The 25,772-nt window shown below is 41.1% G+C and overlaps 1 protein-coding gene across 1 annotated transcript; it reads left to right on the forward strand.

Moving 5' to 3' along the window:
• Nucleotides 1–1,376: 1,376 nt before the first annotated feature.
• SLC30A1 (solute carrier family 30 member 1) lies at nucleotides 1,377–9,071 on the forward strand. Its single transcript, XM_069108764.1, has 2 exons — nucleotides 1,377–2,153; nucleotides 4,050–9,071. Exons 1-2 carry the CDS (start codon nucleotides 1,517–1,519, stop codon nucleotides 4,943–4,945), a joined length of 1,533 nt encoding a protein of 510 aa, XP_068964865.1. The 5' UTR covers nucleotides 1,377–1,516; the 3' UTR covers nucleotides 4,946–9,071.
• Nucleotides 9,072–25,772: the final 16,701 nt, after the last annotated feature.

A 25,772-nucleotide genomic window follows, 5' to 3' on the forward strand; every position in this document is an offset into this window, starting at 1 on the left:
AAAAGCCTGCTTCAGATCCTAGTTTGGCTACCTTCCACCTTGTTTCTTCACCTCTGGGCCTCGGTTTCCTCACCTGTAAAAATGAGAGGGTTGAATGAGGACAGAGAAGAGAGTGGATTTAGGACCAGTAAGGGATCCCTATAGGTCAGCCCTTTTTATTTTACAGATGGGAAAGCAGGGATAAGATGGCTTGTCCAAGGGTACACGCACACTTGGATTTGGTTTGCACCTACAAGCACAGTGATACGTTTTGTTTGATATGTCTCAGTCCTTTGAAAAGGACCTTTTTGACCAAACTTCCCGACCCCACTAGGTCTCGAGCCGCGCCCGACGCTCCCCCTTCCTACGAGTCTCCCTACGCAGCCCAGGAGAGGCTACAGCCCTGCGCCTGACTGACAGCGACTGCCCTGCCCTTTCCCACGTGGACCCGGGTTTGGAGGACCAAAGTCTAGCGGTTGCTTTGGGAGATACTGGTCCCTGCGCATGAGGGCAGGAGGATGAAGAGAAGAGTATCCTTAGCATGGGGACTCCGGGGCACCCGGGGCGAACACGGCCCGTACCCCGTCTGGAAGATTCCCGCAACCACCCGTCTCCTTCCCACTGCACCCGGCCTTATTCCACACGCCCCCCACGCCACCGGCTGCACCCGGCAACCCCAACCCTACACCCGGCGCCGGGAAAAGAAAGCCCCACCCCCATCGATTCGAGCAGGTACCCCGCCCCCCTCCCGCCCCGCGAAGCCGTCACCCAATGGCCAACTCTGAGGGGCGGGGCAGAGTGTCTGTCGTGAGGGCATCCTGGCGAATGGGGAGGCTGGTGGGCGGGGCGCCGGGGACAGTGTCACGCACGGGTCCGTGTGAAAACGGGGGTTCCGAGTGCAAAGCAAAGTTTTTTTGTAAACCGTCTGCAAAGGCGGGGGGGTGAAGAGAGAGCCCGAGACGGGGCCGAGTGCAGCCGCCGCCTCCTCCTTCTCCTCCTCGCTTCTCCTTTCCGCCGCCGCCGCCTCCTTCTCTCCGGCTCTTAAGCTCGTCGGTCGCCAGAGCCAGACCGAGGATTCGCGGGATCGAGGAGCTCGCAGTCCGGAGTCCCTGCGGCCCCACATGCCCGGCCCCCTCTCCCGGCGTGGAGCTGCTTCTCACCTAGCGCCGTCGCTGCCTCAGCCCCCGCCCTCTTTCCTCCGCTCGGCTCCGGGCGCCGGCTTCAGCTGCCTGTCGCCTCCGCCGCCGCCCCCTTGGAGGGGAGCACTGGGTCTTCTCTCGGCTTCAGCTCCGGCTCCTGCTCGGGCTCGGAGAGGAGCTTGAGGTGCTCAGCCGGGCCCCGAAGGGTCTTCTCACCCTAGCCCCGGAGGGTCTCGGCGGTAGTAGTTGGAGGAAGGTCGGTTCCCCGGGGCTCCAGGCAGCTCCGGCCGGGCTTGGTACCGCGCGGGGTCGCCCTCGCCGGGAAACCTCTCCGGCCCGCCCGCGGGCTCCGCTCTCGCTGCGTAGGGCCCATCCTGGGCTTGACGGGTCCCGCAGCCATGGGGTGCTGGGGTCGGAACCGGGCCCGGCTGCTGTGCATGCTGTCGCTGACCTTCATGTTCATGGTGCTGGAGGTGGTGGTGAGCCGGCTGACCTCGTCGCTGGCGATGCTCTCGGACTCGTTCCACATGCTGTCCGACGTGCTGGCCCTCATCGTGGCCTTGGTGGCGGAGCGCTTCGCCCGGCGGACCCAGTCCACCCAGAAGAACACGTTCGGCTGGATCCGGGCCGAGGTGATGGGCGCCCTGGTGAACGCCATCTTCCTGACCGGCCTCTGCTTCGCCATCCTGCTGGAGGCCATCGAGCGCTTCATCGAGCCCCACGAGATGCAGCAGCCGCTGGTGGTCCTCGGGGTCGGCGTGGCCGGGCTCGTGGTCAACCTGCTGGGGCTCTGCCTCTTCCACCACCACAGTGGCTTCGGGGACGGGGGCGGGCCCGGCGGGGGCGGCCACGGCCACTCCCACGGGGGGCACGGCCACGGCCACAGCCTCACCAAGGGGGTCCGGGGCAAGAGCAGTCGCAGCGGGGGCAACAACGGCAACGTGACGGAGAGCGACCGGGCGGCGGACGGCGAGGAGACCAACAACTTGGTCATCAACAGCAGCAACTCGAACGGCATGAAGCTGGACCGAGCAGGTAGGAAGGAGGGCCCGCCACTGCGCCGCTGCGGGCTGGGGGCTCCGGAGCCACCGCTGCCCCCCGCCCCGGCCCCGGGAGCTAGAGGGGAGGGGGCCTGCACCGCCCTCTGCTGTTGGGCGCGGGCGCAGCCGGCCTCCCTCCACTCGCCTTTCCCCCACGTGCAGTGTCTTGACATCCCCTGCCCACCCGGCACACACCCACCCCAGCCTGGGAGGGGAGGCTGACGGGCTTGCGGAGGAAGAGTACCGAGTCTGTCAGGAGGCAGGCGCCCAGATTCCTTCCAGTCCTGGCTCTGCAGCTCGCGGGGGGGCCCAAAGGAAGGGGGCTGGGCTGACGACCTCAGGTTAAGCCAATAAGCCTTGTTTGCGGGGGGAAGTGGAGAGAGGCCGGGGGAGGCCTTGCCCTTAGGGGCCCACGGTCTATTGGGCTCTGGAGACGGGCAAAGAACTACCTGTAAAGGATGGATGGATGGATGGATGGATGGATGGATGGATGGATGGGCAGATGATAGATAGAGAGATAGATAGAGATAGATAGATCTGATAGAAAATTGGTGTAATCTCTCACCCGCTAACGGCCTCCTGGAGAAGGGATTTAAACTGAAGACTTGAAGGCAGCAGGGAGGTAAAGGTGAGGGAGGGAGAGAGCATTCAAGGGATGGGGGCCCAGGGCCAGGAAAGAGGAACTGTGGCAGGGAGTCGGTGCCCAGTGTCAGAAATGGCATAGAATTCCAGTGTTACTGAATGATAAAGAGTATGGGATAGCTATAGCCTAAGGTCCACCCCAGTTCTAATATCCTATATCCTGTGATTACAAGAGGGAAACAGATCCTGGCAGCTGGGTTATCTCTAGGACTTAACTCTGACAGTAGTTAGTCCACACTGAGCCAAGTTCTGGGCTGGTGGTGATCTGTTTAGCAAAAAACCTTTGGGGGATGGTGGCATATTTCTTTCTGGATGGTGGGTTTAATTTCCCATACTTGCTGGGGAGCAGAGGAAAAGCTCTGTTAGTTTTTCCATTCAACAAGCATTTGGTTAAAGGTTTTCTTTTATGAATGGCAGTGTGTGGTTCAGTTCATCCCTAGTCTTATGAAATAATTTCTGATTTTACCTCTCTGAGCATTATCATTCTGATGGGCCCAATTCAGTGACTACAGAATCATCCTAAAACAAAAGCCATGATACCTCATCCATTTAAATTATGGAAATTAGTCATCAAAAAATGTAGTTAAATGGTTTAATTCAACCTTTTATGGATTTCTTCCTACTCCCAAATAGGATGTTGGTTCCAGTTATTAAACTGTACAAGTATGTAGTACTTTAATAAATTTTACTTTTTAAATAGAATTAAAAGGAACCTGAGAGAAAGTTCAGCTTTTATATAAGTCTCTGCAATTGTTGATTGCTGTTGTCCCCTCCTCAGTCTCATTAAATATCATAAACTGACAATTGTTTTTAAATTCAAGGAAAATGTGAATGACTGAAAAAAAAACCCAACCAAACAAACCTGGAATCAAGCGTCCAATAGACACTATGATAGTAGGTCATTTCTACATAGTTGACTTTATAGCCCTCAGATTTACCTTTTTATTCCTGGAGGTCTATAGAGATCTTTGCTAAACATTTTTTTTTGTTTGGCTAAACAAGTTCCCCCTCACTTTCAATAAGGAAAAGAGGCAGAATTAATTTAGTGATGTATTAAGTACCCATTCAGAGAAACTATAGCCAATGTTATGCCCACCCATGTTTATCAATTTATTTATATTTTAGGGGCCCTAAAGTCCATCTAGGCTGTTATCATTTATCTTACCCCAAAAAGCAGTTCTTTGAGAATATAGCTTTTTTGTGTGAACATTTTCTAAATGTGTGGTAATAATTTTGCATCTCTTTGTAGAAGAACAAGCCAGAGATCGTGCACTGGATGTCCAAGTTAATGGAGATCTTATTGGTGACGATTCAGACAATTTAGATTCCGAAGATGAAGATAATAGTGGACAACTTAACATGCGTGGAGTTTTTCTACATGTCTTTGGAGATGCCTTGGGTTCAGTAATTGTAGTGATAAATGCCTTAGTCTTTTTCTTTTCTTGGAAATCTTGTTCTGATGGAATCTGTAAGAACCCATGTATCGATGAGCCCTGCCAGGCATTTGTGGGTCTAATTAATAGTACTGGACCAGTAGATGAGGCTGGTCCATGCTGGGTGCTATATTTAGATCCAACTCTTTGTCTTGTGATGGTTGGTATACTTCTTTACACCACTTATCCATTGCTTAAGGAATCAGCCCTTATCCTTTTGCAAACTGTACCTAAACAAGTAGATATCAGAAATTTGAAAATGGAACTTCGAAATGTTGAAGGAGTTGAAGAAGTTCATGAATTGCATGTTTGGCAACTTGCTGGAAGCAGAATCATCGCCACTGCTCACATAAAATGTCACGACCCTGCATCCTACATGGAGGTGGCCAAAACCATTAAAGACGTTTTTCACAATCACGGAATCCATGCCACTACCATTCAGCCTGAATTTGCTAGTGTAGGCGCTAAATCAAGCGTTGCCCCATGTGAGCTTGCCTGTAGAACTCAGTGTGCGTTGAAACAATGTTGTGGGACCGCACAAAAAACCAATTCTGGAAGGGAAACGGAAAAGAGTTCTGCAGTTAGCATTTCTTGTTTAGAACTTAGTGACAATTTAGAGAAGCAGCCCAGGAGGACTAAAATTGATAGTATACCTGCTGTCATGATAGATATAAAGAAGATGCCAAACAAGCCAACAGAATCATCTATGTAAGTTTTCAAAACATGTGATGTTCAACTTGTTTTCATCTATCAGAGGAAGAGACTCTCCATTGAAATCCTAAGTTGCCAAGTAGTATAATTGCTGAAGTCCTTGTTTTGGTCACACTGTTTAATTCTATTTTTGTAAGAACATAATGGAATTGCATAACACAAAGTTTTCTATTACAACTTTGTGATTATCAGTGCACAGTTACAGCTATGCTGTAACAATTTTGGAAAGCCAGTTTTAACACTATGTTACATTTTTTTGTTAAAAGTAAGTATAAGCCTTGTATAACATAATGATACTTCTGATTTCAGTTTTCCCATAGCAAAACTTAATTGGGGACAAATAAATTAAAATTAATTTGTTACTAGAACTTCTCTGCTTTGTCTTTCCCCTCACCCAATGTTTTACTTTTATTTGAAATTTCTTGATGAAACTTGAAATAGTATTTTTTTGCTTCCTTAGTTTAGATTAATATTTCCCTTTCCCCTTTTGAAATTATTACATAGCATAATGGTAGCATTTTTTTTTAAACCGACTCATGGATGTTAATGGGAGAAATTATTCCATTTTTTTCCATGTTGAGCAATTTTATCATTTTACCAAGAAAAAGATCAATTACTGTCTTGTATTAAGTTCTATTCTTTACTGCTGAGTATTATTCCACTTGAAATGTGAGTCAATTAATGAAAGATTGCATTTTATACACATAATAGGGCATTTGAAGAAGAATATAAAAGTTGACCCAACTGAACATCATTTAGATTCTTTTATAACTTGTTAATGTTTGGAAGAACATTTGAATTGTTTAAATACTTTCAATACATGCATTAAACACTTGTCTTTCAAGAAATTATGAAGATGTACATTATATAGAGGTGTTCACCAGCATTGTTTATGTTTGAAAGATTGGTCTCCATTAGTAATACTGAAGGCTCAGTTTACTCAGAGAGTATCTATGTATAACAAAGATATTAAAATAGTCATTAAATGTAATTTATTTAACTCTTTAATAGGTATCTCAAAGATGCTGTTTTCTCAAGTTATTTCATGGCATCTCCAAATAGATTTAGAAGAGCTGAGTTGCAGTGTTTTTGTTTCTTTGTGAGCCACTTACTAGGGAGAAAAAAAATTAGGAGGTTAATATCACTTGAGTATTAAATCCTTTAAAAACTAAAATCATAATTAAGGCTGGACTCTTACTTCTATAATGTCTTGTCATTGCTCAGGTCTTCCAACAGTGACTTATTTTGAATATATACTATAACACCTACATATGAGTTGACTGAACTATGACTGAAATTGCTTTTAACTGTTGCTGTTCCCTTTAAGTACAGTTACTTAAACAGTATTTAAGAAGTTTTAAAAAAAATTGTCTTGATTGGGAGAATCATTATGCTTTTTTATTAAGTGTAGATTTTTTTGTCTGTAATGAGATTTATATTGATGGACATCAGTTATACATAGAACTATTTTGCCAAGAGTACAGTGTCCTGACTACTTCAGTTGTTTTTATAGATGACTACTTCTGGGAATGGCTTATCTTTTTGATTAGAAAACAATTCACTATTTAAATGCAGTTTAAGATAAAGATATTGAAAAAGACTGGAATTAGAAATTTCTTTTTTAGTGTATAATTCTTATAGTAGCAGGCATAAATTTTCTCCTTACTAGTGTGTGCCTGTTGCTGGCAATGGGCTTTTTTTTTTTTTTTAAGCAGGCCATGTTAATGGACAGCTTATTCCATTAAGAATGAGAATGATTTGTGCTTGGATAACCATAGGAACACAGTTTATAAATTCAGGTTTGCTAAAATGGGCCAAAACTAACCTGCCAATTGGGGTCTCAATACTATTTTGCTGATATCCCCCTCATAATTCAATTAATTCCTAAACTATAGGTTTCTTTAACTTTTGTGTAAATTTGAGTTTTTGTAACCCAAAACAGGGGAAGTCTCATTATGTGGGTAAACAAGAAGAAGCTGCTAATTGTGCCATTATCATGTGCATTCCTGATTGAACATTTTAAACTATGGAATATTTTATTAAGGCATTTCAAAGCCAACTTTATATTTTGTAAGCTTTTCAGTAATGATACAAAAAGATAACTAGTAAAAAATATCTTAACATCCAGGAAGGGTTCTCTGAACAAATGCACTATATAATAGAGTCTGTTTGCTAAAGAATTGAAGTTTTAAAAATATAAGCACAGGACAAGGGCTATGTTTTTTCTCAAAAGTACTATAAAAGTAACCTGTAGGTCTAGTTATCTTTGTTTTTCATAACTTGTTTTGAAGTAGTTTATATATAATGCATACAGTGGTACCCTAGTGTGTTCCTTCTTAAAGTAGTTTGTTATTTAATAACAAAAGCAGTGGGCACTGACTCACCTTTTGGATTTTAACAGAGAAACAGTGTTTCTCTACAATGCACTTTCTAACCCATATTTTACCATATAAAAAGTTACGTTGAAAACCGTGGGGGGTTTTTTTTTGTTTTGTTTTGTATTTAGAATCCCTAGAATTTGAATCCCTTTTGCCTTTATGAAAGGAAATGGGGGGATACTCCCTCAAATTCTTAGGGCACTTGAGCCCAATATTTAAAGAAAAAAAACCCATTTTGCATTTCTATACCCGTTCTTCGCCTTGTAGTTTTTTAAGCTGGCTTTTCCTTTGTAAGATCAGTGAGTTTATGATATGGACACTTAGAATTTTGTCTATTGTCTGTCTTGTAGGAAAGGAGGCACTTGATGTGCCTGAATTAAAACCAATCTAGAAAAGTTTTTTTCCAAGCCAAATGCAGCCTTAAGGGAGAATAGATTCTCCATTGTGACATTTTAGCTTGTGTGAATCCTGAATTAATTTAGAGTACACATCTGCATTAAGAAAGATATGAATTAGAAAAACTATTTTTACTCAGTGTATTTGAATGTCTTTTTTAAGGGGGAGGGGAAATGCCACGTTTCTGAGGCAAGCAATTTGAGTAGGAATTTTTTCCCCCATCAAGTACCCCACTGAAAATCACTGTCAGAAAGGGTGCTATATTATAAGGGAAACTTTGTTAACTGCTGTTATTTTCAAAGAACTATCTAAATTAATTTTCATATATTTGTTTTTCTAAAATTAGAAACTTGAAAACATTAAAGGAAATGACAAGGATATAACATGAGAGTACTTAAAGTGTGATACCTGTTGGGTTGAAGATTTATTTGAATGCTAATACTTTTTTTTTTTTAATAAGAAAGCTGTAAATGTCACATCTTCACCTTTTGTCTTAATGTCTTCACAAAGAATATGGAAAAACAAATGTGGAGGGTAACTTGGTTGATGTGCTGAAGCTCTTCAAACCATATAGAAATATTGACTTAATACTGAGTTTCAGTGTAGTGGTGAATCACAAAACAGTGTTAAAATTTCACGAGGTAGCAGAAGAAACTTTCCCTCCTTTTTCTGTTCAATGTTAGACATGAATCAGACTTATTATTTGACCATCTCTGAAAGAGTTGAATAGCGTCATCTTGATGTAGCTTTACAGACCTTATGTGGAACTGCAATTTCATTTTCCTGGCAAAACCTGGAATATCTTAGCGATCATTTTCACTGGCAAAGGGCCTCTCGTATGTCCTACAATTTAAACCTTTAAACCAAAAATTTTATGGTCCAATGTCTTTGACAAAAAGAGACTGAAGGGAATGTAGCATACAATTAGTATATAGGGTTGTATAGGAGAAGTCTTGCTGGAGACACAGAAATGGCCATGTTATCATTCTGCCTTGAAACAGCACAATGAAAGTGCATCAGTGTATGCTGTGATTCTTTATGGAACTTTCATAATGTCCTTTCGGTGTCTGCTCTTGCCAGCTATTTAGGCAGAATGTGGTGCAGTTTTATGCAGTTTGTCATCTCACTAAATGCAGATACAAATATATTTTCTGTGTAAAATTTTACCGATTTTTGGTGTGTTTTTTTTATATGTTTTATGACTGTACATTGTTTTCCAAAGCTGTTCCTACCTCACCATGAGGCTTTATGGATTGTTATGTATTATAAATGTTCTATATGAGACAGGCTACTGTGTTTTCCCCTCTCTTCTCATTTATTAAAAGTAGAAATAAACTAATTTTTACATACCTATTTAGTCATTTTGTGCATGTTCTTCATGCCATAAACTGAATATAAATAGGAGGGTTGGGTCTGATGAGGAACCTGAAAGAAAAGTTAACATTTTTAATAATAAAAGTACTGTGCTAGTTGGATCAACAGGAATATTGGCTAATTGAAAATCTGTTGTTAGAAAGATGTCAAAGAAGCATCCCAATCATCTTTGCAAGTTTTTCAATTTTGTTCTCATGGAACAAGAAAGGTCTGAAAGAAGGCTGAGTTTGTAGGAAATCAAGTCTGTCAACAAGAATTACAGAAGAAAACTAGAACCCACTGCATATCTCTGCAAGCACTTGGGGTTTGCTGATCCTGTTCAGCAACTTTAACAATTTTTTAAAAACCTCCTTTGTGATGAAAGTGTCCTAACCATTAAAACAGGGATGTAAAGTTTTGATAGGACATGTATGTGATCTCTGACCTTTTAGGACTTAGGAGATAAGGCACCTAAACCTTTTCTGTGATCCAAGTAATATTTCATTAGTGGATAGGAAGCAAATAAAAAAAGTACCTCCTGATCAAATGTGCTTCAGAATTATTGGAAGTAGGGGCGGCCAAGTGGCTCATTGAGTAAGAGCACCGGCTCCAGTGTCAGGATGACCTGGGAATCAAATCCAGGCACAGATACTTAGCACCACACCCAGAAATAACTGGCCGTGTAACCCTGAGCAAGTTACTTAACCCTGATTGCTTTAAAAAAAAAAAAAAGAATAATACTTTTAAATGCATAAAATGAAATACATAGAATTACAAAGAAAACCATTTTTTTTATCAAAATGATTATCAATATAATATCTTCCCACACTTCAGGTTAAGACCCTCTACTCTAAAGAGTGAAATTGTGAAGATACAAAGGGAAACAATTATAATGAGGAAGAATTGTTTGAAGAGAGGTATAGAGCCATAGAATGCTCAAGAATTCTTTCCCAGGCAATCGCCTATGCATTAGCTTATACTCCTCCCTTCTCCATTGTAGTTTCTTGGTGAACCCATTCAGTTCTACCCTGTCCTCTAGGGTCCCTTGTTCCCTTACCTTACATGTCCAAGCCTCAGTCTTGCATCATCTCCATCATCTGCTGCCTTCACTACTCCTATACATGAACTGCTGAAAAAAGCTGTAGAAAATCACAGAATTGGACCCTCACTACTGCAAGGCAATCCTTTTACATCTTATTAATCCATTATCCCACTTACTACCAGTGACTCTTCCAAACCTTTCAAACCTGCTATGGCTTCCTCTCCCCACTTTCTCAACTGAGAAATTTACCTGATAGTTTACTGGACAAAAAAAAAAAAAGGAAAATATTGACTAGAGCTCCCTCTTCCCTTCTCATCTCACATCACCCAATGCTTTCTGCTACTGTCTCCTTCGTTCTTGTTTCACATAACGAGGTGGCCCTTCTCCTTAACCAAGCAAACCCCTCTATTCGTGTACAACTAATCCCATTCTATCCTGTTTTCTTTCAGCAGATTACCTCTATTATCCCCACTCTCTCACTTATCTTCAGTCTCTCCTTGACTATTGACATCTTCCCTACTGCCTACACACTTAGGACTTTCAAAAATCTTCACTTGATCCATCCATCTTTACTAGTTATCTGTCCTCCTTTTTGTGGCTAAACTCTTTGATAAGACCACCTACAATAATAGGTGGTCCCCTTCCTTTCCTCTCTTCTTAACTTTCCATAGCCTCATTATTCTGCTCTCTCCAAAGTTACCAATGATCTCTTAATTGCCAAATAAAGTGACCATTTTTCAATCCTCATCCTTCTCGACCTCTGCTGCCTTTGACATTGTTGAGCACCCTTTTCTTGACCTCTTCTCTCCAGGTTTCCATGACACTTCTTTGTCCTGGTTCTCCTGCCTGTTTGACCAGTCCTCAGTCTCCTTTGCTGGCTCTCCTAAATCTTCAGACAACTGCCTATTATACATGTCAAACTGGATGTCCTTTAAATATCTTAACTTGTCTAAAACTAAACTCATTAACTTTCTCTCCCAAACCCTCCTTCCAAACTTCCCTATTGCTATCAAGGTACCACTATCCTCACCAAGATTCACAGCCTCTAGGTGTCATCCTCAAATTCACTCTCACCCTCTCCCCACATCCAATCTTTTATTCAAGACGTGTCCATTTTACCTTCATAATATCTTGTACATACACTCTCTCCTCTACTACTGCTACCACCTTGGCATAGGCTCTTATCACTTCATGCCTGAATTATTTCAATAGCCTTCCATTTGATCTCCCAGCCTCACTCATCTCTTCCCCACTTCTGTCCACCCTCTACTCAGTTGTCAAAGTGATCTTCCTAAGGTACAGGTCTAACCATATCATTTCTTCTCTCCCCACTCAAAAAAATTCCAGTGTCTCCCTATCACCTGTCTGATCAAATATAAAATCTGTTTGACATTCAAAACTCTTCATAACCTGGTCCCCTCCTACTTTTCCAGTCTTCTTGCCCCTTACACCCCCCTCCCCCCCCATGTACTCCATAGTCCAGTGACACTGGCCTTCTTACAGTTTCTCAAACAAGACATACCATTTCCTAGCTGGGTGTTTTCATTGGCAGTCTCCCATGCCTGGAATGCTCTCTCTCCTCATCTGTTCCAGACCTTCTTGGCTTCCTTCGATTCCCATCTAAAATCCTACCTAAATTCCCATCTAAAATCTTACCTAAATTCCCATCTAAAATCCCAGGGAGACTTTCCCAATCCATCTTAATTTTAGTGCCTTCCTTCTGTTGATCATTTCCTATTTTTCCTGTAATTGGCTTGTTTACATAGTTATTTACATGTTGTTTCCCCCATTAGAGTTCGAGCTCCTTGAAAGCAGGGTCTCACATTTCTTTGTATCCCCGGGGCTTAGCAGAGTGCCTGGCTCATAGTAGGTGGTTAATAATAAATGTTTACTGTCTGACTGACATGTGTCAGGCACTTGAGGATGGAGAGACAAATTAGAAACATCCGTGCTCCAAAGAAGTTTACCTTCTGTTTGTTGAATTGACTCAGGAGAATTGTAGATAAATTTTATTTAATTTTAATTTCTTTTGTTTTGTATTTATATTTATTATTTTTTTGTAACTGGGTCTCCCTATCTTATCCAGGCTGTAAGTGCAGTTGCTGGAGGGAGGTATGGGGTATATGAGTTGTGAATGGAGGAAGATGAAGGGACTCAATTTTCTTCTTAAGGAGAGTTCATCTAGTGAAGGAGAGAAATGGGTGGCTATCAAATTTGTGAACTCCAGGAAGGAGGAAGAGATGGTCTATGACATCACCTTCACTTTTTCTTTTTTGGAGAGGGGCCTGAAAGAGCATAAGAGAACATCAGAGGTTTACCAGCTTTGGTCTAAGATTATGGGAATATGAGGGACATTGACCCTGAAATACAATAGTCCAAGTTTGTGAGCAGCAGATTTTAATGCCTACTACACTCAAGAGTGGGGAGTCAAATCTGGTGTGGATCATTTATTATTTTAAACACTTGGCCACAGGCTTTTGAGGTTTCAGTGGCCTTGCTTACAGATTCCACAATCAACTCAAATGCTATTATTCTGGGATTAGAAGTTTGAGAAGACTACAACAGCAGGTATGTGGATGTGGGTCACACCCCTAGTTTATCCAAAAGTTTTGGCTTGGTCTCTAGTTTGGATTTGAACTCAGGGTGTGACCTGAACACTCTGAAACCTGTTGTCACAACCTTAACTGGATATTCATGTTGACTTGAAGGAATGAGGACTGGACAGGCCTTAGAAATAGATGGGAGCATTTCTTTACCCAGTACTGCTCAGTGAGCCTACACATGTCAAAGCCACCCCCCCCCCATTTAGTTTTTACAAAGACATTTGAGTCAACTCCATTACTCCTACACCTTCCTTCCATTTCCCAAATCACTAAGTCATGAGAAACCTAGAATTTGCTCAAAGTAGAAGAATTATAGGTGTCTACATTTATATGCCATATATACATACATACATACATACATACATACATACATCTGTATGAGAAGCTTGAAAAACTGAGTCAAACTTCTAGATGTTTTGTTCACATGGTACAAAAACTGTTGAAATTTGCATATAACTGAATGAGGAATTAGTGCTTTTTGCTTTATTACATTGGCTGATATATGAGGGGCCATGGGATAAAAAAAGATCTCTTGTTTTTGCTTACAGACAGTTATGTGGGTTGAGTAGCATTAGGGTTCAGATAGGTACTCATCCTCTGTCTTTTAAACAAAGCCAAAAAAAATATAATATCTTTCAGAATATAAAACAGATCCTCTTCCTTATGGTATTTCCTGTTTCCTTCCCCCTTCCCAACCTCTACTCCTGTTCACACAGCCTTCTTTTTCCCAGCATCCACTCTTCCTCTATCACCCAGGGCTTGTCCCAGCTATGTTTCATTGTTCACCCTTAATATTTACCTGTCCTATATCCCATCTCTTCTAGGCTATCTTGAGCCATCTTCTTTTAATGTATTGACCAGTGACTCCAATAAACTAGTTCTGTGCTAATGGAAGAAGGATGAAAGGTGTTTCCCTGCTAATATATATTTGAGTAATAGACAACTTCTAAAAGGCAATGTTCTCTACTTTGTTGGCTGATTGAGAATTATGATGAGAATATCAGGCAAGAGAGAAGAAAATTATCTTTGTGTGAAGGTAACTGCTATATCATTGAAAGGACAGTGGACTTAGGAGTCCAATGATCTGGGTTAAAGGTCCCAGCTCTGCTACTGTGTAGCTTTGGGATCTTGGGAAAGTCACTTAATCTGCTTGAGCCTCAGTTTACTTCTCTGTAAAATGGGTATAATAATAATAATTATACCCCCTTTCTTTGCCCTCTTGTAGACATATCTCACAACATTGGAACTATCATCACTCCCAGAATCAGATTGACCTAACCAGCAGTTCAAACAGTATTTTAGGGAAAAAAAATTTAAAGATATCTATCTATCTATCTATCCATATATATCTATCTATCTATATATATATATATTCACACTCATACCTCCAAAAATAATACTTATGCTACCTACTCTCTTCAATGCTGTTGTATCAAATAGGATCATATACATGAAATCACTTTGTAAAATGCAATATGCATGTCAGATTTTTCTAAGATCACTTTTGTGCTGATATCTTCATAGAGTTGGCCCTGAGATGAGTCATCTTACTTCTAATCCCATTTATTTGACACTCAAGGCATTCTGTTTCCTTTTCCTCTCCCTTGGCATACTTCAAGTAGTCTTTGCCCTGATCAGTGAGCAGCCCTATCATAGAGACCTTGGAAGCCATCTAGTGTGATTCTCTCATTTGACAGTGAGGAAATAGCCCCAGAGAAAAGGAGGTCCCAGAGATCCACTTATGGTGAGTAACAGAGCTAGAATTTCAACTCAGCTCTTAATTCCAAACCCAGTGGGATTTGTACTTCACTATTCTATCTCTCCTCAAGCTCCCACCTTAATTCCCTTCCTTTCATAATCTTTTACTTTTGATCAAGATCTTTTCTTTCAGATACAACATAAGAATCAGAAGAAAAAAAATTACAGAAGAATCAAAAAATTTGAGAGTTGGAAAAAAATCTCAGTAGCCTCCTAGTCCGACCCCTACATTAAAGGGATCTCTAACTATAACATACCTGACAAAAGTCTACTAGAAAACTTCCAATGAAGAGAAATCTACCATTAAGCATCCAATTCCACTTTCAGATGGATCTAATTATTAGGAATATTTTCCTGACATCAAACTGACACTTGCCTCTTTCATCCATTTCTCCTAATTCCTGCACTCTGAAGTCAACTCTCTCCATATTGACATCCCTTCAAGTACTTGGACACAGCTATCAAATTACTTCTGAGTCTTCTTTTCTCCAAGCTTAACGACCCAGTTCATGATGGACCAGTCTTCCCAGAACATGAACCCAAGGCCCTCACCATTCTGGTTTCCTTCTCTGAATACTCTTTAGCTTATCAAAGTCCTTCTTAAACTGTGACTAGAAGAACTAAATGTAATACTTTAGATGAGGTCTAACAAGGTCAGAGTACAATGGAACTATTTCTGGGAGCTAAGTCTCTAAGTACAGTCCAATATTACACTAACTTTTTGACTTCTACATTGTATCACTGACATATTGAACTGGAAGTTCACTAAAACCTCTAGATTTTTTCTTTTTTGAGAGGGGAAGGCAGGGCAATTGGGGTTAAGTGACTTGCCCAAGGTCACATGGCTTGTAAGTGTTAAGTGTTTGAGGCCGACTTTGAACTCGGGTCCTCCTGACTCCAGGGCTGGTGCTCTGTTCACTCAGCCACCTAGCTTCCCCGAAACCTCTAGATTTTTTCATGGAACTTCTGTCTAACCATGTTTTCTCCTTTTTGTACTTGAATTTTTTTTTTTTTACTAAAGTGTAATACTTGACATTTATCCCTATTGAATTTCATCTTGTAGAGTCAGACCATTCAACTAGAATAGAGGTGTCAGATAGTTAGCCCACGTCAATCCAAACTAGAGTAAAATGTAGTTCCTATGTGATTTTGATGCACTGATGTATTAATAAAAATATGTATAAACTTGTACAGTTTTCTAAGTCAGCATGCATCCCTCAGGTATCCTTATGTATGATTTAGCACCCCTGTTACTCTTTGAGTTTGACAACACTGAGCTTAGAAGGGACCTTGGAAATCCCCTAGTCCAATTGCTTAAATTTGCAAATAAGGAGACAGGTGCAGACAGGTTAAGGATCTGCCCAGAGTCAAAATGTTTGGGGTTCTTTCTAAATTTGATCTTTCTCTCCATCTCCAAACCATATCAGCCAATGAAGTTCACACTTCTTAGTTGGTGTGATCTGGTACCATCCTATTTTTATGTCATCTTATTTCTTTCCATATACTTTACGTTCTAGTTAAATGGTATTTCCCTCCATTCCCCTTATATTTTCTACTCTGCAGGCCTTTACTGCACTGTTCTCTATGCTTGAAATGTCCTCCCTTTCTCTGTCTGCTGAACCTCTGCCCAGCCTTTAAAGATAAACTCAGATACCACCTTCTCTATGAAGTCTGTATTGATCCTTTCTGTCATAATAATTTTTCCCCATCAGATCTCACATGTCACTTTTTTTTTTGCACTTCTTTAATATTAAGAAAGGTCTAATATTCAGCAACTTCTAGGTCCACAAGAGCTAGGGAACTGTACCTATTTATTCACTTCTCACTAAGTAGCCCATCTGCTCTAGACCAAGTAGACAGTCTGGACCAGATTCAGTTCCAGAAAGATTGAGAAGAGGACTAAACTCTCAGGTTATGGCTAATGCATAAGATTTTCCTCAAAGGAAATATAGAAAGTTACTCACTGAAGAATATGAATCTGATATTTTTGTTATTGAGTTGTTTGCAAAGAGACTGGAGTGATTTGCTCTTTCCTTCTACAGCTCATTTTATAGATGATGAACTGATGCAAACCGGGTTAAATGACTTGCCCAGGGTCACACAACTAGTAAGTGTCTGAGGTCACATTTGAACTCCTACAGAGAGAGAGAGAGAGAGAGAGAGAGAGAGAGAGAGAGAGAGAGAGAGATGCTTAATGTAAAAGATTCTCACAAATGCAAATTGACAATAAAACTTAAATGAAATAAGGAGCAGTGCTAAATACTGTTATACCCACCTGGGATGTTGATATTTAAAAATAGCTTAACATAAAACTGAAGGACTGCTAAGTAGGCATTTTACATTTCCCCTCTGTTCTGTATTATCTAAACAACTCCCATTCCAGGCCTTCTGGTAAAATGGAACAGACTCAGGCAAAACTCTTGTTGGTATTTATTTTCTTTAAGAATACTGACTCTTTCCCCTTGCCACCATTCAACTCTGACCTGATGAGACCCACTCCAGACCTGTAGAATTCACCATGTTACTTCCGAGCCTGGACATAGCCACCTCAGGATAGATACTCATTTATCTAAAGTCAGGAAATAATAAAAAAAAAAAAAATAGGAGAGGCAGCTTAATGTGAAGATCAGAATTGTATAAGCAGAACATGTGACTTAGATGCCATGTGTTTGTGACCACATGGAAGGCGGGGTAAGATATAGGGCAATCTGCTTCATTTCCTTCCCATGATTCAGGAACTGGCTGGCTTGAAATAATCCTAATAGGATTCAAAGCAGGAAAGGATGAGAGAGCTGGCAAGTTACTTTTTTAAACTTCCACTGAGTCGTTTTTTCTTCTGGGTCCGCAGCCAGGAAGGGAGAATCTTGGTCATTTCAAAGCCCTGAGTCACACAGGGCTAGATGCAGGTTCCTTCATGGTCAGTCAAAGTGAGGAAGAATAACTGAGTTTGGTCCACGGCATAGCCCTATCTATCGACTTTGTGTAACATTATTGTGTATTATTGTTTAGGTACCTCTGACCAGATTGTAAGTTTCATGAGGTCAGGGACTATGCTTTTCCTAAATTTGTATCTTCTCTACTACCTTTTGCAATAGCCTGCCGGTGGATCTGCCTTCCTTGTCTTTCCCCCCTCTAATCCATCCTCCATTCAGCCACCAAAGTGACTTTCCTAAAGCACAGGTCCTACCATTTTACCCCCTTACCCTTTATCACCTTTAGGAGCAAATACAAAATCTTCTGTTTGGCATTCAAAGCCTTACATATCCTTCTCCATCTTCTCCTACCATTCCAGTCTTCTTACATCTTACTTCCCTCGATGTACTCTTCAATCCAGTGACACTGACATTCTTTCTGTCCCTGGAACAAAATACTCCATCTCCTGACTCTGGGTATTTCCTCTGGCTCTCCCTCCTGTCTAGAATACTCTTCTTGCTAACTTTCCTGGCTTCTTTCAAGCCCGAGTCATCTACTACAGAAAGCCTTTCCCAACCCCTCTTAATTATAGTACCGTCCCTGCTCGTTATTTTCTTTTTATGATGCATATAGCTTGTTTGCATATATTTACTTACCCTTGGATTGTGAGCTCCCCGAGGTCAAGGATTGTCTTTTGCCTCTTTTTGTAACTCTAGCTCTTGGCATACTACCTGGCATGTATTTGGCACTTCATAGATACCCATTTGATAAATAAATAATGCATTTAATAAATATAAAAAATACTAACTGACTTACCACAGTGGTCCGCACAACAGTAAACCCATAATAAATGTTTGTTGAACTGATATGGGTAGATAGGAGCTATACAATCTTTTGGGAGAAGTTTTAGTACTCAAAAAACAAAGGCCCAGATAGTTGAGAAGCATCTTTCTTCTTCCCAAAGTAGCACTTCTCTAATGTTTGGATTTCTTTGAAATCAATATAAATTCTGGGTCACTATTGGCTAGAAATGAAGCAACCCTGAAAAAAAGAAGTTGAGCTTTGTGGGAAGAAACTTTTTTTTTTTGCATTCTGATTATTTTGTGCAAAACCAATTATCTGTGTTGCAACATAGCATTCTCAGGATGAAAGGCTCCTGAGATGGATGGATTGCCTGAGCTTCATTTCAGCTCTTAATCAGCCGTGGCAGTTTTTGGTTTGCCACTCAGCAAAAGAATTTGCCTTAGCCAATGAAAGTATCTTTGCCTCAACTCATGGAGCTAGAAACAGATACTTTCAGCACCTGGCACAGGGATTTTCCAGTGAAACTACCTTTTACAAGCTAAAATCTTAAGAAAACAATAGATCTAGCAATATGCAGAGCACTCCCTAATGATCTGGCTTGCTTTTGACTGTCCTTGTAATCCAATAAGCATTTGCTAGCAAAACTTTGGTTCTCAGCATCAGAAGCTTGGACAGCATTGTGCCAGGATGACAAATAGAAGGATGAAATGAGGGGAGAAAAGGCTAGATAGAGAAGTGTGGGAGGCTGGCTCTGTACTAAGAGAGCAAATAAAAATTAGTCAATTTTTGGATAATCTGCACTGAAAGACAATGATGAAGTAATAAAGGATGCTATGCAAAAAAAGTTAGGCTTTGGAAAACCAGAAATAGTGATGGCGAATACGAAGTAGTTAAGTCACTTATGTATGATGGTAGGTGGAAGAAGGGGAAAAAAGAAAGATCTTTCCTGCTGGGGCCTAGCGTCTCCAAAGAAGCCAATACCCACAAACAGCCCTGTGCTCATTTGGTGCACTGGCACATGTGCTAGATTTGGAGTCAGAGGACTTGGGTTAAAAATCAGTGGGGGGGCGGGGGTGGGCAGCTAGGTGGCACAGTGGATAGAGTACCAGCTCTACAATCTGGAGGGCCTGAGTGTAAATCAGGCCTCAGACACTTACTAGCTACACTAAGAATAGACAAGTCACTTAACCCTGATTGCCCAAAAAAAAGTGGTGTGCTAGAGTTAGCACTGATACAGATAAAAGCATATTGCAAAATTTTTCAGTGTATTTATACCTTGGGAGTCACTAAATTTCATAAATCAGTGTCTGATTTATTATTTTATTGATCACTTATATTTAAGAAAGTGATGGAGAAAATAGTAAACAAATTTTAATCTTAAAAGTGTATCACCAGGTGGCTAGGTGGTGCAGTGAGTAGAACGCTGGCCCCGGAGTCAGGAGGATCTGAGTTTGGATCCAGCCTCAGACACTTAACACACACACACACACACACACACACACACACAACTAGCCATGTGACTTTGGGCAAGTTACTTAACCCCAATTGCCCTCCAAAAAGCAAAAAAAAAAAAAAGTGTATCACAGGTACGTTTCCCCCAGAGAGGTGGTTGTTAAACATTAAACATTAACCAGCATATCCTTAGTTAAAATTCCAGCTCTCCCATATACTATCTCCCAAGCCCTGGCTGTTAGTGCCTTCCCTCTTCAAACTAACGTTCATTTTGAATATATTCTGTATAAGCTTCTATGCATGTGTAATAGGATTGAATAAGCAAAGTACAGAGTAGGACTTTCTGTTTCCTGGTGCCCACAGGTGCCTGACCCAACTTTGATTCAGAGGTTTTGGTGGTTTCAGAAGAATAGACAGGCAGTCTTCATACTGGCCAATGAGCAGGAAGAGCTGGTGACTCGGCTGATACTGTTGAACTGATATAGGTAGATAGGAGCTGTACAACTTTTGGGGAAAGGTCTTAGTATTAAAAAAAAGTGATTGCTTCATCCTTAATGAGGCTCACATAGTGAGAAGCATCATTCTCCCCAAAGCAGTATTTCTTTAATGTTTAGATTTCTTTTAAATCAATATAAATTCTCTGGGTCACTATTGCCTGAATATTTATTCACTGCATTTATCAGTGATCATTTAAAAGGGAGTAAGCCCACCTTCTGTGCTCTCTTCCCTTCCAGCCTAAACTATCAGGATTTTTTAAGTCACTTGCCATAAAGGAAGGGAAATGGATAGCTTGCTTTGTCTTCCACCTCAATCACTGTGTAGCAGTAAGTACATAGCATCTAGCATAGACATCTTGCCTTGGCAAGCCTGAGTTTGGGACTACCTCTTTTGTGTTTGTCCTTCCCTGATCTTGGATGAACAAGTAACTATCCTCAGATGGACATGTCCAGTCTTGGAGGTGACTTTGCAGTTTTGTGGTGTCCAAAGATCCTGGATTCTTTTGTGCCTCTGGCAACTATTCCAGGATACTTAGAGGAGATGACCATCAAGGAGAGGATTGCCCCAAGCCTGTATACATCCATCTTAGAATAGATACAGTAAATTTTGGTGGAGCATGAATTTGACCCATACTTAAAAGTGGCCTTATGAACCCTACCATAGCCTGCCTCTACCCTACTGCCCACCCCCCCACACACACACACCTTGCCATGGGAGCTGTTGTGAACAAACTTGGAGGTTTTCTAGAATGTATATGTTCAGAAATGGAAGAATAGAAAAAGCTACAAGAGACTTCTCTCCCCATCCCCACTCAAATCCCCACCATTGGATCATAAGTCCCTTGAGGGCAAGAATTTTGTCATTTTTCATCTTTGTGTCCTTCATACCCAATACTAAACCTTATACATACTAATCACTCAATAAATATTTGTAGACTAGAAATCAGAGACATATTGATGATCTGACTTCCCTTATAGGTCTGTAGCTTCCAAAGTGTTTCTAGCCCCTAAGCATCTGAAATCAAGGAATTTCTTTTTTTTTTTTTAAGCAATTGGGGTTAAGTAACTTGCTCAAGGTTACACGGCCAGTTATTTTGTGTGGGTGTTAAGTATCTGAGGCTGGAACTGATCCTGGATCTCCCGACTCTGGGCCAGCACTCTTACTCACTGTACAACCTGGCCGCCCCAATCAAGGAATTTCATTTTTTTCTAATTTCACCATGTCATTATCATCATACTTACCATTATCAGTACCATCATCATCACTGAGAAGAGAGCTATCTTCAGATATTTGAAGGATTGTCGTACAAAAGAGGGATTATATTTGTTTTGCTTGGACCTGGAGGGCAGACCTATTAATAAGTGTAAATAGTCAGACTTAGATTCTGTGTAAGAAAAATATTTCCAACCATTAGAAGTATCAAATGCAGAAGTGGATGGTTTGGTAAGTTTCCCCTCTCTAGAAGTAAGTCTTCAGGCAGAGGCTGATTGACCACTTAGCCAGGCTGTTGTAAAGAAATTCCTGTTCAAAATTTGGATTATTATTAATAGTTATGACTACCACAACCACAACCATGATGAGACTGAGGACAATTACGATGACTAATTAACTAGGATTTATATGGAAATTGTTTCCCTTTCCCTTTTATAATGTGGCAATCTTAAGGTTGCTAACTCCCCACTCCATCCTCCTTAAGCCTACCAGGAAATTCTCTTACTCCCCAAATGAAGTACAATACTTATCACCTTTTGGTCATTATGGAGCAAATGAGAAAGAAGAGTAAAGCTATAACATAGCAGGACTTTTTTTTTTTTTTTGCCTTTTGGAGGGCAATTGGGGTTAAGTGACTTGCCCGAGGTCACACGGCTAGTCTTTGTGTTAAGTGTTTGAGGCCAGATTTGAACTTAGATTCTCCTGACTTCAGGGCGGGCACTCTGTTCACAATTGCAGGACTCTCAGTAATCCCAAGCTACATGCTGTACCAAAAGCTCATCTTTTAAAATATCAGAATCCAGCCCTGGAGTCAGGAGAACCTGAGTTCAAATCTGGCCTCAGACATTTAACACAAAAACTAGCCATGTGACCTTGGGCAAGTCACTTAACCCCGACTGCCCTCAAAAAAAAATCAGAATCCTTCTGGGGGAGATGCAGCATGTCATAGTGGATTTAGAACTAACCTTACAGGAAGACATAGTACAAGTCCTACTTATTAGCTGTGTGACCCTGGGCAAATCATTTAACCTCTTCATGCCCCAGACAAGTTTTTCTAAGACTATAAGATGTAAGGCAGGTGCTGAAATGTATTGGTAGAGGAAGTTTTACACCAGGAGTTCCCTTTGATGATCAAATCACAGTTCTTGGTTGTTTTTTTTTTTCCTGGTTATATAGGATGGCCATCATCTTCCAATAGAATGTAAAATCTCTGAAGGTAGAGATTATTATGGTTTTTGGCTTTGAATTCTCAGTACCTAGCACATTTTTTCATTGCTGTTATTCAGACATGTTCAGTCATGTCTGATTCTTCTTTTTTTTCCTTTTTGGAGGGCAATTGGGGTTAAGTAACTTGCCCAAGGTCACACGGCTAGTTTTTGTGTTAAGTGTCTGAGGCCAGATTTGAACTCAAGTCCTCCTGACTCCAGGGCCAGTGCTCTATTCACTATACCACCTAGCCACCCCAATGTCTGATTCTTCTTGACCCCATTTGTGGTTTTCTTGGCAAAGATGCTGGAGTGGTTTGCCATTTCCTTCTCCAGTTCATTTTAAAGATGAGAAAACTTAGGCAAAAAGGATTAAATGACTTGGCCAGGATCACACAGCTATTAAGTATCTGAGGCCAGATTTGAACTCAGAAAGATGAGTCTTCTGACTCCAGGTTAGGCACTATCCACTGAGCCACCTAGGAGCTTAATAAATATTTGTTAAATGTAATTAATTTGAAACTTATGAAATACTATGGTTTCAGAAGAACCATAATTCTAACCAACTCAAAAAGCAATGGAAAGACACAGGGAGGGTCTAAGTTGGGTACAGCATTTTACATGTAAGAAGATGTACAAAAGACATCATGTAGGACAGAGATTCCTACAATTTTATATGTCACAGATCACCTTAGCAACCAAATGAAGGACCCTTTCTCAGAATCTTGTTTTTAAATGAATAAAAGACACAGGATTACAAAGGAAACCAAAGGTTTCTGCAAATAAAGATATAAATTTTTCTCATCTAAGTTCATGGTCCCCCTGAAATCTATCCACATTTTGTTGACCCATGGTCCCCAGGCTAAAACCCCATGACCTAGGATTTGTCTGATGAAAGGGGAAGTATAAGTTAAATAACAAGAGGGAGAGATAACAGGACAGCTGCCATGCAACAGCAGTATTCATAAAATATGTGAAAGAACTAGAGAAAGTATATTATATCGACTTCATTGGGTGGGTACTCTATGGAGGAGTTAAAGAAAGGTATCGGTGAGCATTGTACCAGATAAGAGAACATAGATATTTTGTCAGCTGTACCAGTGGAGGAAATACCCAAGCTGATGAGATCAAAGGTCCATTTGAGTATTAAAATGTTGGGCCAAAATTAGGGAAAGGAGAACTCCATATGGAAAACTGAGAGATGGACACAAAGTTAATGGTTAGGAAGATGTGGAAACATTGGACAGAACAATCCCCCGACAAGGGCAACAGCCAGAAATGAGAAAGAGTAGTCTTCCCATGTGAAAATGATGCTTCTTCTAATTATTGCACGCCCTTTGAGTTGTTTTACACACTGGGAGAAGTCCCTTCTGACTCAATTTCTTCATGGCCCATAGTACACACCTGTTTGATTTCTGCCTGAGGTGCAGCCTATGAGTGGGAACAGCTGTCCCAAATGGGAGTTAAGCCCTTAAACTTGACCTCCTAGGCCTAGTGCTCTACCAAACTGAGCTAATTAACAATGAGCTAAAAAGGTGTTGAAAGAGATCAGAATTGGCAACAGTGACTCTTGACTGGACCATATCTAGGGACATCCACCAGAGTTAGCTATTTGGAATATTAACATTTTATAAAAATTCAGCAAGTTTGAATGAGTCAAGTAGAAGGGAACAATTCTGAACCCCTATGCAACTGGGGAGAGAACAATCCACTTTGCTGGGTTTGCAGTTCTGGTTTGTGGGGCTCTTACTCCCCTCCTCCTCTTGGCAAGGCTAAATCATTAGGCTGCATCCAGGCAGCAAAACCAAACACGATTAATTTTTCTTTCCTCTGGAATGAAAATCCAGCTGAGATGGGGGGAGGAGAGAAAAGTCTTGAAAGGTGTTTTCACCTTAGCCTGATTCTTATTAGATTGATAGGAATGGATTTGTGCCTCTACCAGCTGGTTATTAAAACCTCAAGGAATGCAGGGAGAGCAATTTTAGCTGAGGGACCCAGCAGGCTACAGGGACGATTCATAAATAGATTCTTGTTTGAATTATTCTCATGGGGGTGGGGGTGGGCGGCAGTGGGGAAAGTGTGCCTGGCTTTCAGCTGTCCCAGGATCACAGCCTAGGTTGCTGAATGAGGTGGTGGATGACTAGGAGGACATGTGATATGGGGTTGTCACCATGATATAAGGAATTCATGGAAGTCTTGCTATCATATGTAGGGCGCTGGAAAATAGGCCAGCTGTCAGGGTGAGGGGGCGAAGGATGCCCCCCTCAGAATTTATGTGTTTTATATATGCCTAGCTGTGTAATGTCTTTCAGGGTTATACTGTAAAGCTTCTTGAAGTCATGGCCTGTTTCACCTTTGTCTTTCTATTTTCAATGCCTAGCATGGGTCCTAGCACATAGGCACTCAATAAGTAGTTACTGATGGAAGACCCTTGTGGGTGTTTACATGTTATGTGTATGTGTGTGTGTGTGTGTGTGCAATGTTCTTTTCACATCTCTCGCTTCTAATTAACCTGAGCTTTCTGAGGGCAGGGACCATACCTCTTTCCTCTGTATTTCTCACAACCAGATGAGAAATTTGTCTTTAGAATTGTCAGATGGTTCCACATTAGAGATGGAAATAGTTTTATCAATGGAAAAAATATATAATATACATATATATTATGAATAAATTATATTAAATGTATTATATAATAATATGTAATGTCACATCCCTTGCTAAGGACCACTGGACCTTTCTGCTAGACTTGCAGCTGAAAACTCACACATACATACAAACATATATATATATAGATATAGATATATATCTATATCTATATATATATATATAGTCTTCCTTGGTTAGAATGTGAGCTTCTTGAAAGTCTGGGCTAGGGACTATCTTGCCTTTTTATTTGCTTTGCACACAGTACACACTAAAAAATCCCATTTTTTCCATCGATGTAGGCAATATTTCCTTATCCTTCAGCATTTTCACACTTGTGAAATCACATTCAAATGAACATCAAGGGGACAAAAGGGCAGTTTGAGATTGAACGGTGTGGAAGATGGGATCAGCAATAATGTTGCTTCACCCGACAGGTGGTGGAACCTTATAAGCCAGTGCTAGGTAGGGATGCCTCGGTCTCAGCTCTTATTTTCTTCCTTCCTTCCTTCCTTCCTTCCTTCCTTCCTTCCTTCCTTCCTTCCTTCCTTCCTTCCTTCCTTCCTTCCTT

Source organism: Petaurus breviceps, unplaced genomic scaffold (genome assembly GCF_028583685.1).
Source record: "Petaurus breviceps papuanus isolate PSGF00001 unplaced genomic scaffold, PetGlider_PUasm1.0 90434, whole genome shotgun sequence".
NCBI classification, from domain to species: Eukaryota; Metazoa; Chordata; class Mammalia; order Diprotodontia; family Petauridae; genus Petaurus; species Petaurus breviceps.

Coding starts and splice junctions, on each gene's coding strand:
- SLC30A1 (XM_069108764.1), top strand. CDS start 1,517: ATGGGGTGCTGGGGTCGGAACCGGGCCCGGCTGCTGTGCATGCTGTCG. Junction 2,154..4,049: donor CATGAAGCTGGACCGAGCAG/GTAGGAAGGAGG, acceptor ATCTCTTTGTAG/AAGAACAAGCCAGAGATCGT.